Source organism: Engystomops pustulosus, chromosome 9 (assembly GCF_040894005.1).
Source record: "Engystomops pustulosus chromosome 9, aEngPut4.maternal, whole genome shotgun sequence".
Taxonomy (NCBI): Eukaryota; Metazoa; Chordata; class Amphibia; order Anura; family Leptodactylidae; genus Engystomops; species Engystomops pustulosus.
This window is the reverse complement of record NC_092419.1, coordinates 101,213,458-101,225,725: the sequence shown is the minus strand read 5'-3', so window position 1 is coordinate 101,225,725 and position 12,268 is coordinate 101,213,458. Positions and strand designations below refer to the sequence as shown.

At 42.8% G+C, this 12,268-nt stretch overlaps 1 protein-coding gene across 8 annotated transcripts in view; it reads left to right on the top strand.

The window, feature by feature from the left end:
* Positions 1-11,814, top strand: part of CACNA1B (calcium voltage-gated channel subunit alpha1 B) — a 179,615-nt gene extending 167,801 nt beyond the window's left edge. For 4 of the 8 annotated variants that reach the window (XM_072124872.1, XM_072124874.1, XM_072124867.1 and 1 more), the window contains 7 exons: positions 124-248; positions 601-739; positions 823-933; positions 1,632-1,673; positions 3,089-3,278; positions 4,302-4,498; positions 5,751-11,814. In XM_072124872.1, coding sequence (XP_071980973.1) covers positions 124-248; positions 601-739; positions 823-933; positions 1,632-1,673; positions 3,089-3,278; positions 4,302-4,498; positions 5,751-6,275 — 1,329 coding nt within the window. In that variant the 3' untranslated portion in view covers positions 6,276-11,814. The remainder of the gene's footprint in view (positions 1-123; positions 249-600; positions 740-822; positions 934-1,631; positions 1,674-3,088; positions 3,279-4,301; positions 4,499-5,750) is intronic. The other 4 variants (XM_072124875.1, XM_072124871.1, XM_072124869.1 and 1 more) reach the window with 3 other exon arrangements.
* Positions 11,815-12,268: the final 454 nt, after the last annotated feature.

Below are 12,268 nucleotides of genomic sequence, written 5' to 3'. Positions count from 1 at the left end.
CAGACGCCTGGTATCGAAGCTGACACAGCCGTATACCCAGTGTTGTAGTATTATCCAGAGTTAGATTCACACGCTCAATCCTTTTGCATGGTCAGTTCGTACTCACAATGTTGTATGTTACAGACAGGAACCGTCTCCCTTTTCCAGCCCCTGAAACCAAGTATGGACCAGAATATTCCCAGCCAACTTAGTGACACCAAGATCCAAAAGCAGAAGAGCTCGGCGTCTCTAAACAATGGAGGAGTGGTGTAAGTAGCGCAATTCCTTTATGTTTTTGCATAAATATAGGAGGAACTCAGCTACTCATACCCCCCTTACAAGTGAATGGAAAGAGCCTTGTCCCTATCCATTCACTGTCTGGGTAGTGGGCACAACCCTATGTAGACAGGGATCGGAGGACAAGAATTTTGGTTCCAGGTGATGGTTTCATCACAATGTTAAAGAGATTTTAATGGTATAACCTGTCTAATTTAGGAATAAACTTCTTATTTTAGATGTCATTGCATGGAGGTGTCCGATTTTGGATAAACATCTCCTGTTGAGGTTGAAACCCTGTATAGTAACAAGTTACTGTGGCCTTTGTACCTATCTTTTATGCAGGGTCAATCAGGACAGTGGTATTCGGGAGTCGATATCATGGGTGACGCAGCCAGCACCAGATCCCTTCTGCACCCCTCGGAGCATTGCGTTTCAGAGAGGCCACTCAGAGGAGATTCCACCCCAGCGACAATTTAAACAGGCGAGTCCTTATTTCCATGTAATTTACAGTGGTTTATAGTCAGCCTGGTCACAACCCATGGTGACAACAAGTTCTTTTCACAGTCCGTGGAGATGAAAGAAATTAGCCAAAATCTCATAAATGGCGATCAACCCACCGGACTGGAGACCCAAGGGCGAGCAGTGTCCATGCCGCGTCTAGCTGCAGACGCTCATGTAAGCCAAGCAGTGTGTATCCATATGACATGAATGTAGCTTGTATGAAAAATGGGGCAGAACCTGATCAGACACTGTGGATAGGGATTGGTGTATATTATTGAGTTAATGCAACTCAAATAGGAATTCTATGTAAATGTCAAATTGTAAACATATATTTGCTTAAAAGAAAACCAAACTGTCTTCCTTTAGACACAGCACCCCCGCTGTCTACAGGTCATGTCAGGGTAGTGAGCTGCAATACCGTACACAACCTGTAGACAGATATGGGGCTATTTTGGAAAGAAAACTATCCCTTTAATTGTCGCCATTTACAGGAGCAGCCAAATTTCTCCTCCTATATTTGGTTCTCTGTAACAGTGGATTTTCCTTCTGATGTCCAGTGTTATAACGAATGATATACCAATAAATTGTCTCTGACTTGTATCTCTTCCTTTTTGTACCATTCCCTGCCCCCCATTGTCATCCCATTCTCACCTCACCTGTGTTTTGTCTCTGCTCTGACTTGGACTTGTCTTTGTATTGCTTCTGTGGTTCTGTCCCCTTCCTCCTCCTCTTTCCCTCCTTTATTTCCTAACTTTCCTACTTTCCTCCTTTCTCCTGCCCCCTATCCCGTTCTGCCCTTCCTCCCGCCATGCTGTCTGCTGCTGGTCTCCGTGATGCCGTTTGAACCGCTTCACCTGTTTGTCTCTCATCAGCCGAGGAGCCGCGCTCCTTCCCCCAGGAACGGTTACCTGCCCGTATGTAGCCTTCTTATTTCACGTGACCTGTGTGTGTATTGCTTTGCTGGTATCTCAGCACCATTGATATAGAGCTATGTGCATTGTCCGATCAATATGTTCCATTTTGCATTGCTCTCAGACGTCTGGTACATTGATTCCACATCGGTCATTGTGGTGTCATGGTGTCTGTACCAAATGAGTGTCTCAACGATAATTGCTCTTGTCTTCGTGATTAATTATAACCAATTCTGACGATTAAAACCTAAACATGAGCAAAATAAATCAGGGATATCTAACAAGCAACTGGAAGCCTAGTCAGGACATCTGCTCTCATGGCAAAATTTTTAAATCCTGGGAAGGGGCAGTGATAACCTGATCAATACCCCACCCCTGAGGAGTGAGGAACACAATTGGGGTCTAGCGTTACTCACATGAAGGGTCAGTGAGGTCTTCACTCCATGTTTTTAGTTTAAGTTATAGTTTTAGATATTTTATATAAAAAAATTTTGAGATTATATATGAATCATGAGGGTATCTCAAGCTCATATGGCTAGCGCTCCTCTCTCCTCTTTTTTGAATTACTTTTATGAATGGGGTGGGGACAATCTGATCAATACCCCACCCCCGAGGAGCAGCTGGGAACCAACAATTCAAATCATTATACACATGTATAAAGCCTTAAAGGAGCTTGTCCACCAATACAATGTATCCTCTGTATACAGAATTGGGGATATCTTGTAGATCGTGGAGGTTCTAAGTGCTGGGATCCTTGTTGCACTTCTGAATGGACTTGTTGATCCAGTCAGATATGTGGATAATATCTCAATGATCTCCACCTCTCTTGTGGATATAGATTGACAAGCTCCTATGAGTTACTGTCTTCTGAGCTATTGAACGTGTGTAGTCACAAGTGGATTTACGACAAGCCCACCCTGGTATGTCAGAAATCTCACACTGTACGCTAAGCAGACAAACTCCTGTGTCAATAATCTATGTGGGACTATTGTACCTGGATTACATAGGCGTTACCTCGCTGGGATCTTCTCATCCTTTTGTACTTTTTGTTGTTTTTTTTAGTTTTTTTTTTCCTTATTTACTCAGAACTTTGTACATTAAATCAGTGAGGATTGCACATGGGTGGTGATGACAAACCACAGTTGCCCACTAGATGACAGGAGAGATCTTCCTCTCTCTATCCTCTGCTACTTTTATGTGGTGTAAATTGAAGATTCCAGGGTAGATTCTAACAAAAATCTGATATGACTGTAAGCCAGACCCCAGATGGACGTGGGTTTTGCATACAAACAAATATGTACTCAATTAACCTATAAAAGATTTACTCTTTGTGATAACGTTTGAAATATTTATAAAAAGATTTTAAAAAATCTTACTATTATTTGAAGTCACTAAGGATATGGACTTTCTTATTCCAGCCGATTACTGATAGTAGCCCCATGAAACGTTCAGTTTCCACCCTGGCTCCCAACCAACGTCCCCAGCTATACGAATACTCCTTAGAGAGGGTGCCTCATGAGCGTGGCCACCAGCACCACCACCGATGCCACCGACGTAAGGAGAGGAAGCAGAAATCTATAGAGAGGTCTCCGCAAAATGAGGAATTAGGTAACGTATAACTGTATGCTACCTTCTATATCATATTGAGGAAGGGTGGGATATGGGGTATTTCAATGTCACTACAAGTAAAGTGCTTATATCAGAAGTTTTAGTACATGACACAGCAGCAGAGCAATGAGAGAGAGACCATGAGCTCGGAGATCAATCATTTTCTAGGACTTGATTGAGTATTTTTAGTACATCAACCAGGACATTGTTTATTCATATAGAAATCCTGTAAGTCCTGCATCCCGCACCCACTCATATAGAAATCCTGTAAGTCCTGTATTCAGCAGACACTCTTAGAAAAGACTTGTGGGTCCTATATTCCCTACCTACTACTAGATATAGCCTGTAGGTCTTGTAGTCTCCAGCTTCTCTTAGAGACATCCTATACCCCCTGCTACTTCTTGCCCTCATACAGATAAGGATCACTTAGGTGGGAAGCATGTTGATCCTAAATCCTCTGTTAAATACGCCTTACACACAAAAAGTGTGCAGCATGTCAAAATAGTCCCATATATCGGTGCGATCCCACACACTGCACACATTGCACAGGATGCGGGAGTCCTTGCATCATACAGAAATACGATGCAAGGACTTGCTGTATGCTGGCTGAACTGCTGGTACTGTAAGAACCAATACAGTATTTGGGCTGGCTGACAGAGTGTCCAGGTATCATATTTATGTATGATGACATGACTCCTGTCCTGTGCAATTTGCACAGGTTATGGGATCAGACCACTGATCGTTTTCACATACTGCATACATTAATGTGCAGCCGGCCTTACCCTGGTATCAAATCTTGCATCCCTGGCTCCTTATAGAGAAGGTCTGTAAGTTTTCCATCTCTCCACCCGACACTGATGATTGACAGCTCTCCCTATAGACAGATTCATTCATGGAATAGCTGTCAATCGTCAGTGTGTGAGGGAAGTAGCATAGAAAACAGGATGTTCACATCCTCCATGTGTGTATGTAGTCCCTGTGCATTGTTCATGCTAACATCCAGCGTGTGGTTCATGGCTACAGAGTCTGCACCCCAAGAGAGGAGACAAGAAAGAGGAAGATCCCAAGAACGAAAGCAGCAGCCTCCATCCTCATCGGAGAAACAACGCTTCTACTCATGTGACCGATACGGCAGCCGCGATTCAGGTCACCCGCGTCATTCCGACCACAGCCGAGCAACATCACCAAGTTCTGGACAAGAGCACTCAACACATAGACAGGTGAGATCAAGAACCTCAACAAGACACTACACGTTACGGAATCAGTATTGTATCTCATTCACTTCATGTCACAATTCTAGAATTCTGGTTGATTGATTCTCGCCCATATTTTACAAGGCTACGTAGTGAAAGTGTATATCCATCCATGGATACATGTCTCTATCTTAAGCCAACATATAAAACAAAAACAACCAACTGTGGGACTCTGAAGCCCCAAAACTTGATAAGTAGCTGCACCCTTAATTTTCATCAACTCACTGATTTCTACCAATCCAACATTTTTTCTTCTCATCATCTATGACTATGAGGTCCAGATGTTTTATGTGATTTGCTGTCTGTATGGAGCTACCACATGTGTCTACATACAGGTTTCTGTCACTGCATGTGTATATATATATACTATATGTGCTGTGCTGCTATAATATGATAGTTTGATGCTTTGATAATCAATCTCTATGAACCCAAGCAAACCTGTCCACTCTCACCTTCATCTACAATTGGAGTCGTCTTTTGTCAGACCATTGGCGCTCATTGTCGGCTCCGAGCCTTTGGTGCACCAATGGGTAACATCGACACTTCAAATATTGCAGTATATGCAAAATTTACCCTCCGATAGGAGATGAATGACACTGGTGATATGTGTGACTTTAATACGAGTCCATATGGATAACGCACGTCACTGCAAAGATCTGAGCCGATGCTGAGGATTACCTGTGTTTCAAAGACAGATGATTGATGTAGATGAAGAGAGCTGCAGCACACTCCAGGTTATGTACATAGATAACCAGGGGTGTCATTTGAGGGTCACTTAGGGGGGGCAATAATCTTCCCCATATGAGAGGACCATTGCTATAAACTACATTATAGTTGGGAGCATTGGGTCCATGATTGGCTGCAGCTCTCTTCCGTGTAGTTATTACATGTGATACATGTAGTATTGTATGTTTTCTATGGCAGTTGGTTCCGAGTTGTGTCTTTTGCTTCACTAAATTCTCCTTTTACTCTTCTCTTTTTTTTCACCACATTGCCTCTTTTATTTTTACACTACCCCTGTGTTTTATACATGTGTGTCTCGTGTGGTTCCTTGTGCCTCATTGTTTCTGTTTTCTAATCTATTTTTGTTACGGATAATCTTGTCAATTTCCATTGCTTATGTTGCTTTGTGGTTTTCTCTTGACTCGTCCTGTTATGTTGTGTTCCCATCCCGTGTTCCTGTGCTGTTTTGATGTGCTTTCTCACCCTTTCACTCTAGGGCAGCGGTTCGGCAAATGGGAGTCCACGTTTGACCAGCTCCGGTGCTAGCACGCCATGCCGGGCAGTCCGGAGACAGCTACCCCAGACTCCTCTCACTCCTCGGCCCAATGTAACCTACCGGACAGCTCACTCCTCCCCTGTGCACTTTGGAGGACCAAGTTACTCTCCCGGGAGGCTGAGCCGAGGCTTATCAGAGCACAACACTTTGCTGTACAGCGATTCTCCAAGCCCCACTGCTTGCACAGTCACCCGTATTGGTTCTGACCCCTACCTAGGGCCTAGACAAGATTCTGACAGCTACTGTCCACTGCCCGAGGACACACTAACCTTTGAGGAGGCATTGGCTAGCAACTCTGGACGTTCCTCTCGGACTTCCTATGTGTCCTCCCTCACCTCCCATTCCCACCAGCTCTGCAGGGTCCCAAATGGGTATCACTATGCCTTAGGGCTCAGTTCAGGGTCTGGCTCAGCTCCCAGAGTACGAAGTTACTACCATGAAGCAGATGAGGATGACTGGTGCTAGCACAGGAACCCAAGATACGTTCCCACTCCTCCCCCCCCTTCCGCTTCCAAGGAAAGCCAATGTGAGAGAAGCCCAGGGGGGCTGGAGTTGGGGGCCACTTGTTTAAGTAACTACTGATGAGTTTTATCATCAGCTGGCAGATTGCCGTGGCATCATCAGAGCATGTTACGGGAGAGCCGAAGCAGCCATCTTGGGACAAGGATAAACAGGAACAAATTTAAGGAAGAAACGAGGAATGGGCAGGGGCTCCAGAGCAGGTCTCCATTAAACTTGTTCTGGCATTGTAATTTTGAGTCTTCCTTTTGGGAAGCGTAAAGATTTCGTACTAAATTGGAATATCAGAAGTATGAGGAAGCAGGAAGAATGGAGGATATAGATGTAAGAGGTTGAGGACCACAGAGTATTGAGGTTGCTTTTTTATTATTTCTATAAACTTTAAGGATACAAGGGAGTGATTGTCAAGCCCTTCATCTTACTTCACCATCCTCCAAGAGCTCACTCACTCAACATCTCATCCTCCGACTTTATTCCCATTCTCAACCTCTTCAAGGGTTTACGTGGAGGACACACAAGATACCGCAAAAGGTCCATTTACATCAACGACCCCATACAGTGTCCGGTTTTGTACTTATTTGTAAACCTCAACTTTTTCTTGCTCTCGAAAACCAGTGGTGAGCCCACATTAGACATTTTTTTTTGGTAAGAGAGTTGGTATTTCAAGCATGACATGTGTAACGAAAAAAAAATAAAGCATCGTTCGTCGGTGGAAGACACCACAGTAAGTGGAAACGCTGTAACGCCACACCCATGCTCGATGGCATGCCAAATCTAAAGGAGGAACCGCAATGGTTCAACATGTGCCCCGGGTCCACCGAGAACGGTGGTCTTGGTTTTATGGGATTTTTGTGATGTCTGAGTGACAAGTTTACCGTGACTGCCAGAAGACGAACATTCAGATAACCATTTGAGAAGTTTGTGTCCGTATGTCTGTGTGTATGCTGCTGATGAAATGTCATTTTTACCAGTGCAAGCGGAGCCCCCCATCGCGTCACTCTAACGGTGGGGGATCTCCATTGGCACATCTGTGTTCACTGTCCTGAATCTCACCAGTAAGCCTTTCCTATCCTCAGCATAGCCTAGATTATGGTAATGCACAGGTCTGAGCATGCATGTTATTGGTTAGTGTGTTACTTTTGCACATGATTTGGTCAACGAAGTTGCACTAATGTGTGTTCTTAAAAAAAATTGAGATTTTTTCTTTTATTTGTAACGTTTTTTTTTTTTTTAAAAAAAACTTGTACGGGGAACCTGCTCCATTACCGATTGAGAGACGCTGGTTCCCGAAGTCTTCATATCTGTCTATATCATATAACGTCTATGATAATGGTCACGTTTTGCACCGAGCAACCCCTTGAGGACGGCGTATCACACAGCAGTCTAGATTTCCTCATCATTTTCTATCTTCATAGCACCCATACGATTGTACGACTTGTCTGCAGAGCCGGCTGGGCGTTTTCTGTGCCATACAATCCTAGCGGCAACGTGTTCTTCGTCCTAGTGCCAAATGCGTTGCATCTCGTAAAAAAAACAAAAAACCTGCAGGCGACACTGTGCCAATCCGACAAGGCCCAATGTACCATAATCATGGAGTTCATCATGGCTTGAGCCGGTGTATAACCTGTCCTATGGCAATAAGGCACTCTATGAGTTGGGGCAGATCGGATGCTGATAGCGCTATGTGGCCTTTCTATTCACATGTAGCATATAATCCAAATGGAAAGCACAAGACGATAGAGATATATACAGAGGGCGCGGCATGGGGTAACATTGTATCTATTCTGTGCATATAATATATAACAATAGTAAATCTATTTAAAGGGCAAAAGCTGATTTTCCAAAGACATTTCCAGGCACGATATGAACGACATCCAGAGAGAGAGAGAGACTTCAAGATTTCATAGCCGGTAGAACGGACCTAACGGGACCACACAAGCCGGTACCCCTAGTAAGTTCTACTATATATTTTTGCAGGATTTAGTTGTTATAGATGGGGTTTATGGATATGTTATGTCACTGACACCTCGTGCGAAGATTATATTTACATATACTAGATTTCTATCTAGCACAATATATACTACAAAGGTCGGGTCCGGTAGAGAATCACTATATAGCAGATATAAAGGGGCCGTGGATCATTTCACTATAGTCTATATGTCATTTCACTGCTGAAGTGCCTACATTTTGCAGATCTTTGTCTTGTGAAAAGGGCGACATAATCGATTTCATTGTACAATCACGTCACATCCTCGAATTGAATTTATTATAGAAAATCCTACATACAATAGTCTTTATTATCTGTCATTTATCACCTGCCGTTGTCGGGATGCGATGGGGTCGGATGCTACTTCTCTATTTTGTAGTGATCCTACCTATTTATGGGGTGGCCATTTTGGACGATACCTTTTTGGTAGAAGATTTCCCAATGATAAGTTACTGGAAACTGTAGTAGTAAGGGGAAGCAGGTGTTTGTTTCCCCTGCAGCACTCCCAGAGGTGAAAGGGAGTATTGCACATATCCCATTGAAATCAATATGATACACAGGTATGCCAGGTCCTCCAGAAAAAAAACATGAGCCAAAAGATAAAAGGTGGACCCCCCTCTATTAGCTCTAATTACTAATAAGCTACATACTCAACAAGAACTACTACTAGTCAAAGGAATAGCGCATTTACGAGAGAAGCAACTGGACTGCAGTCCCCACTCCCCACTTCCTATAATCCCTGGTTATTTGTACAATCCAGAAATGAGACTTCTCTGCTTAATATTGTGTTCCTTTTAGACTCTTCTATGTGTCTGTTCCTATAAACTACACGCCACTATAACGAGTTTCAGGGACGCCGACCTTCCATCTTTTCTCATGGCTCTGGTTTTTAGCGCTGGAGATGGGATATTTGTATAAACATATATTTGTATTTTACATGTAGTCAGGGGGGAGGGGGAGGCGAAGCACATCGTCTATTCTATTGAATACGTACATCAGCAACATGTTGGTACATCTCACTATATCTCTTTATGGGAATGCTCAGACGTAACGGTGTCAGGAAATCATTGTCAGCCTATCTGCATATCTAGAGTAAGTCATTTTACCTGGAAAGGGCTTATGGCATCAGTTGCATAATGTGCAAATTGTTGTCTAACATAGGGGATTGTTATTTGCAGTGTTAGGATAAGGGATTATTTTTTGTAATATAGAGAAGAGGATAGATGTATATATATATACTAGAGGCCATGCTGTCTTCTGCCTGCGTGAACCCCAACCCTCTCCCATTGTTGGCCAGTAGTATAGAAGACCATGTTAAGACCCCTATTATGGTGCCACCAAGGATAGTTGGGTTTGGTATTGGTTTTCTTGACCCATTTCCCCACTCTTGCTTATAAGGCAGGCCTTCTGTATAGAGGAGTCTGCACAGGTTGTCAATACCCAGCAGTACAGGGGATGGGTCCAAGTCTCCAATCGCACCAAAGCAAGAGCATGTGCTCCTTTCATGGTGCATACAACCAGTTTTTTAGGGAGAGCATACAAAAGTTGGGTTATTACATCATTCCAATGTCGTCAGGCCAAAGTCGACGCAGGGGAGACGATACGACAAATGCCAATTTGCCCGTCGTGTCTTCATGTCTATAATTTATAGGTGTCTTTGACAGGGTTGCGGGAGCCGGCTCTGTCCTACTGGCACATCCACAGCTCCCTTTTATCAAAGATGGTGCCTCTGCATGTGGACAAACATGAGCATTCTCCCCACCGGGCTATGCAAGAATCAGCAGATGCCAAGAAATTCACCATTCATCCAACGCTGTAAGCTTTGTTCCTTGGACTTTACCATTTCAAGGCTTATGGATAAATGCGACCAAATCTTTTTTATATGGTTTTTTTTTTCCTTCCTTTTTCTTTTTTTTTCGTTCCCTAAGACGAAGATAAAACAGGCACAACTTTCACATTTTCAAAAAAATATTGCAGAAAAAGGAACAAAAAAAATTAATAAAAACACAAAGTCAAAAGTAAAAAAAAAGACTTGATAACGAACAAAAAAAAAAATCGCATTTTGTGCTTGCAGCATGAAAGTGTCACTCGCCCCCTGAGGAATTGGGACGTTGTTGTTTTATATGCTGGAATATACAGCCTTTGCCCTCATCCGTACGCTCACACACCTGGTCCTTACCCTCCCTGTGGGGCTGTAAAATGTGTTTTTCAGTGCTGTATGTGAGGCATTAGGAATGATGGGGTCAATACACCCCTTGTTTAGACTGGGAGGTATATAAGGGGGGGCCCCTGAGGAAATCTGAGATTCCTATTGGGTATTACAGGGGAGTCGCCCATCAGGATCGAAGCACAGTTATATCTTACAATGCACGCACTTTAGTAAAAGTCTATCTGTTGTAGGAGAATCACATCCACAATACTCAGCTAACACTTTGGGTGACATATACAATATGCTATGCAGAGCTTTTTCTAAATAATAACAAAAAAAAAATAACAAAAAAATTGCCGGCATATTTCACCAACCTCCCTGTTCTGTCTTTGCATCCCCAAAAAAAAATTATTTTACGCTTGCTTGGAGGTCTTCACAATTTCAGCTGGTGGCTTTGTATAATGGACAAGGACCTTCCAGTAGGGGCAACGCATTGAGCTGCCCATCAACGGAGCAGTGGAGGATCTTTTGCAAAAAGTTGGCGCTTTTTTTATGTAGATATCCCCGTAGATGTGGGTCCTCCAGAGCCATGAAGGATTAGGGGGTGGACAAGGCCTTCTTCTCTAGATCCTGGCCCTTAGTTTCACAATAAAGCAGGATTTTTAGGGCCGTCTAACCCTATTTTATATCATCTAGAATCTCCCTTTTGTTCTAACGCAAAGATTTTTACGTTTTTTTATGGACTGGAGTGTTGGTTTGCACTGATTCCTCTGTTGCCCTACTGACAGATGATCAAATATTGTACTGTTATGGTGTTTGTATGTAAGTTAGACAACCTTGCAGTGGGATAATTCAGCAATGAGCGAGGGGGTGACAATTACCCCCTTTACTTTCGGAAATGGCCGACATTCTTGTCTTTTTTTTTTGTTGAATCCGCCCATTTCTGACATTGCACCTCGCTGGACTAACTTTGTGAGCTGTGGCCACTAAAAACTAAAAAAATAAATAAAAAAATCCTCCACTTAATTGTTTGCATCCCAAAACCAGACTGAACTGGCCGTACCTTGCATAATTAATGTTTGCATGTGAACTATATACATATTAAATTATATATATAAAAAAAAAAAGACTAACAAAAAAAAAAAGAAGAACCATTACTTGCATGGAAAATGCTGAACATCTCTTCGTACTCTTTTTGATACGATGTTACTCATCTGTTGTTTATTTTTATTTATATTTGATAATATTCAGGGGGTTTGTTGCAAAAATTTCTATGAAAAAAAAAAAAAATAAAAGACAAAAACGTTTTGGAAAATTGGACACAAATTTTTTTGCTCCCTTCGACACATCTTTAGAGGTTGGATAGTCTGCTGTCTGAATCATAACTATCAGCCCAGACACCGGATTGTGCGATTTGACTCTACAATTACCAATTTTGTAAGAAACAAACGAAAAAAAAAAAGTCCTTGAACTTAAATAAAACTTGGCAAATAAGTGAAATGTGTCGTCTTGTTATTGGTAATTATTGTTGTTGTGAGGTTTGGGAACACAGTATACAAGGTGCATGGTCACACATTGGGGAACATTTACTAAGGGTCCGCGGACCGCGGTTCTGTCGGGTCTCCCAACTATTTCTGTTCTGCTCTGAATCACACAGGGGTTGCACCCGATCGGATTGTGGTGCATCGGTGCCGGCTTTCATGTGATACAAATCGGGGGGGCATGGCCGTCGGACAACCCAACTGATTCAGACAAACCGCGAAATTTAAAATTCAAATTGTGTTGCAAGAGCAGCACTCACAT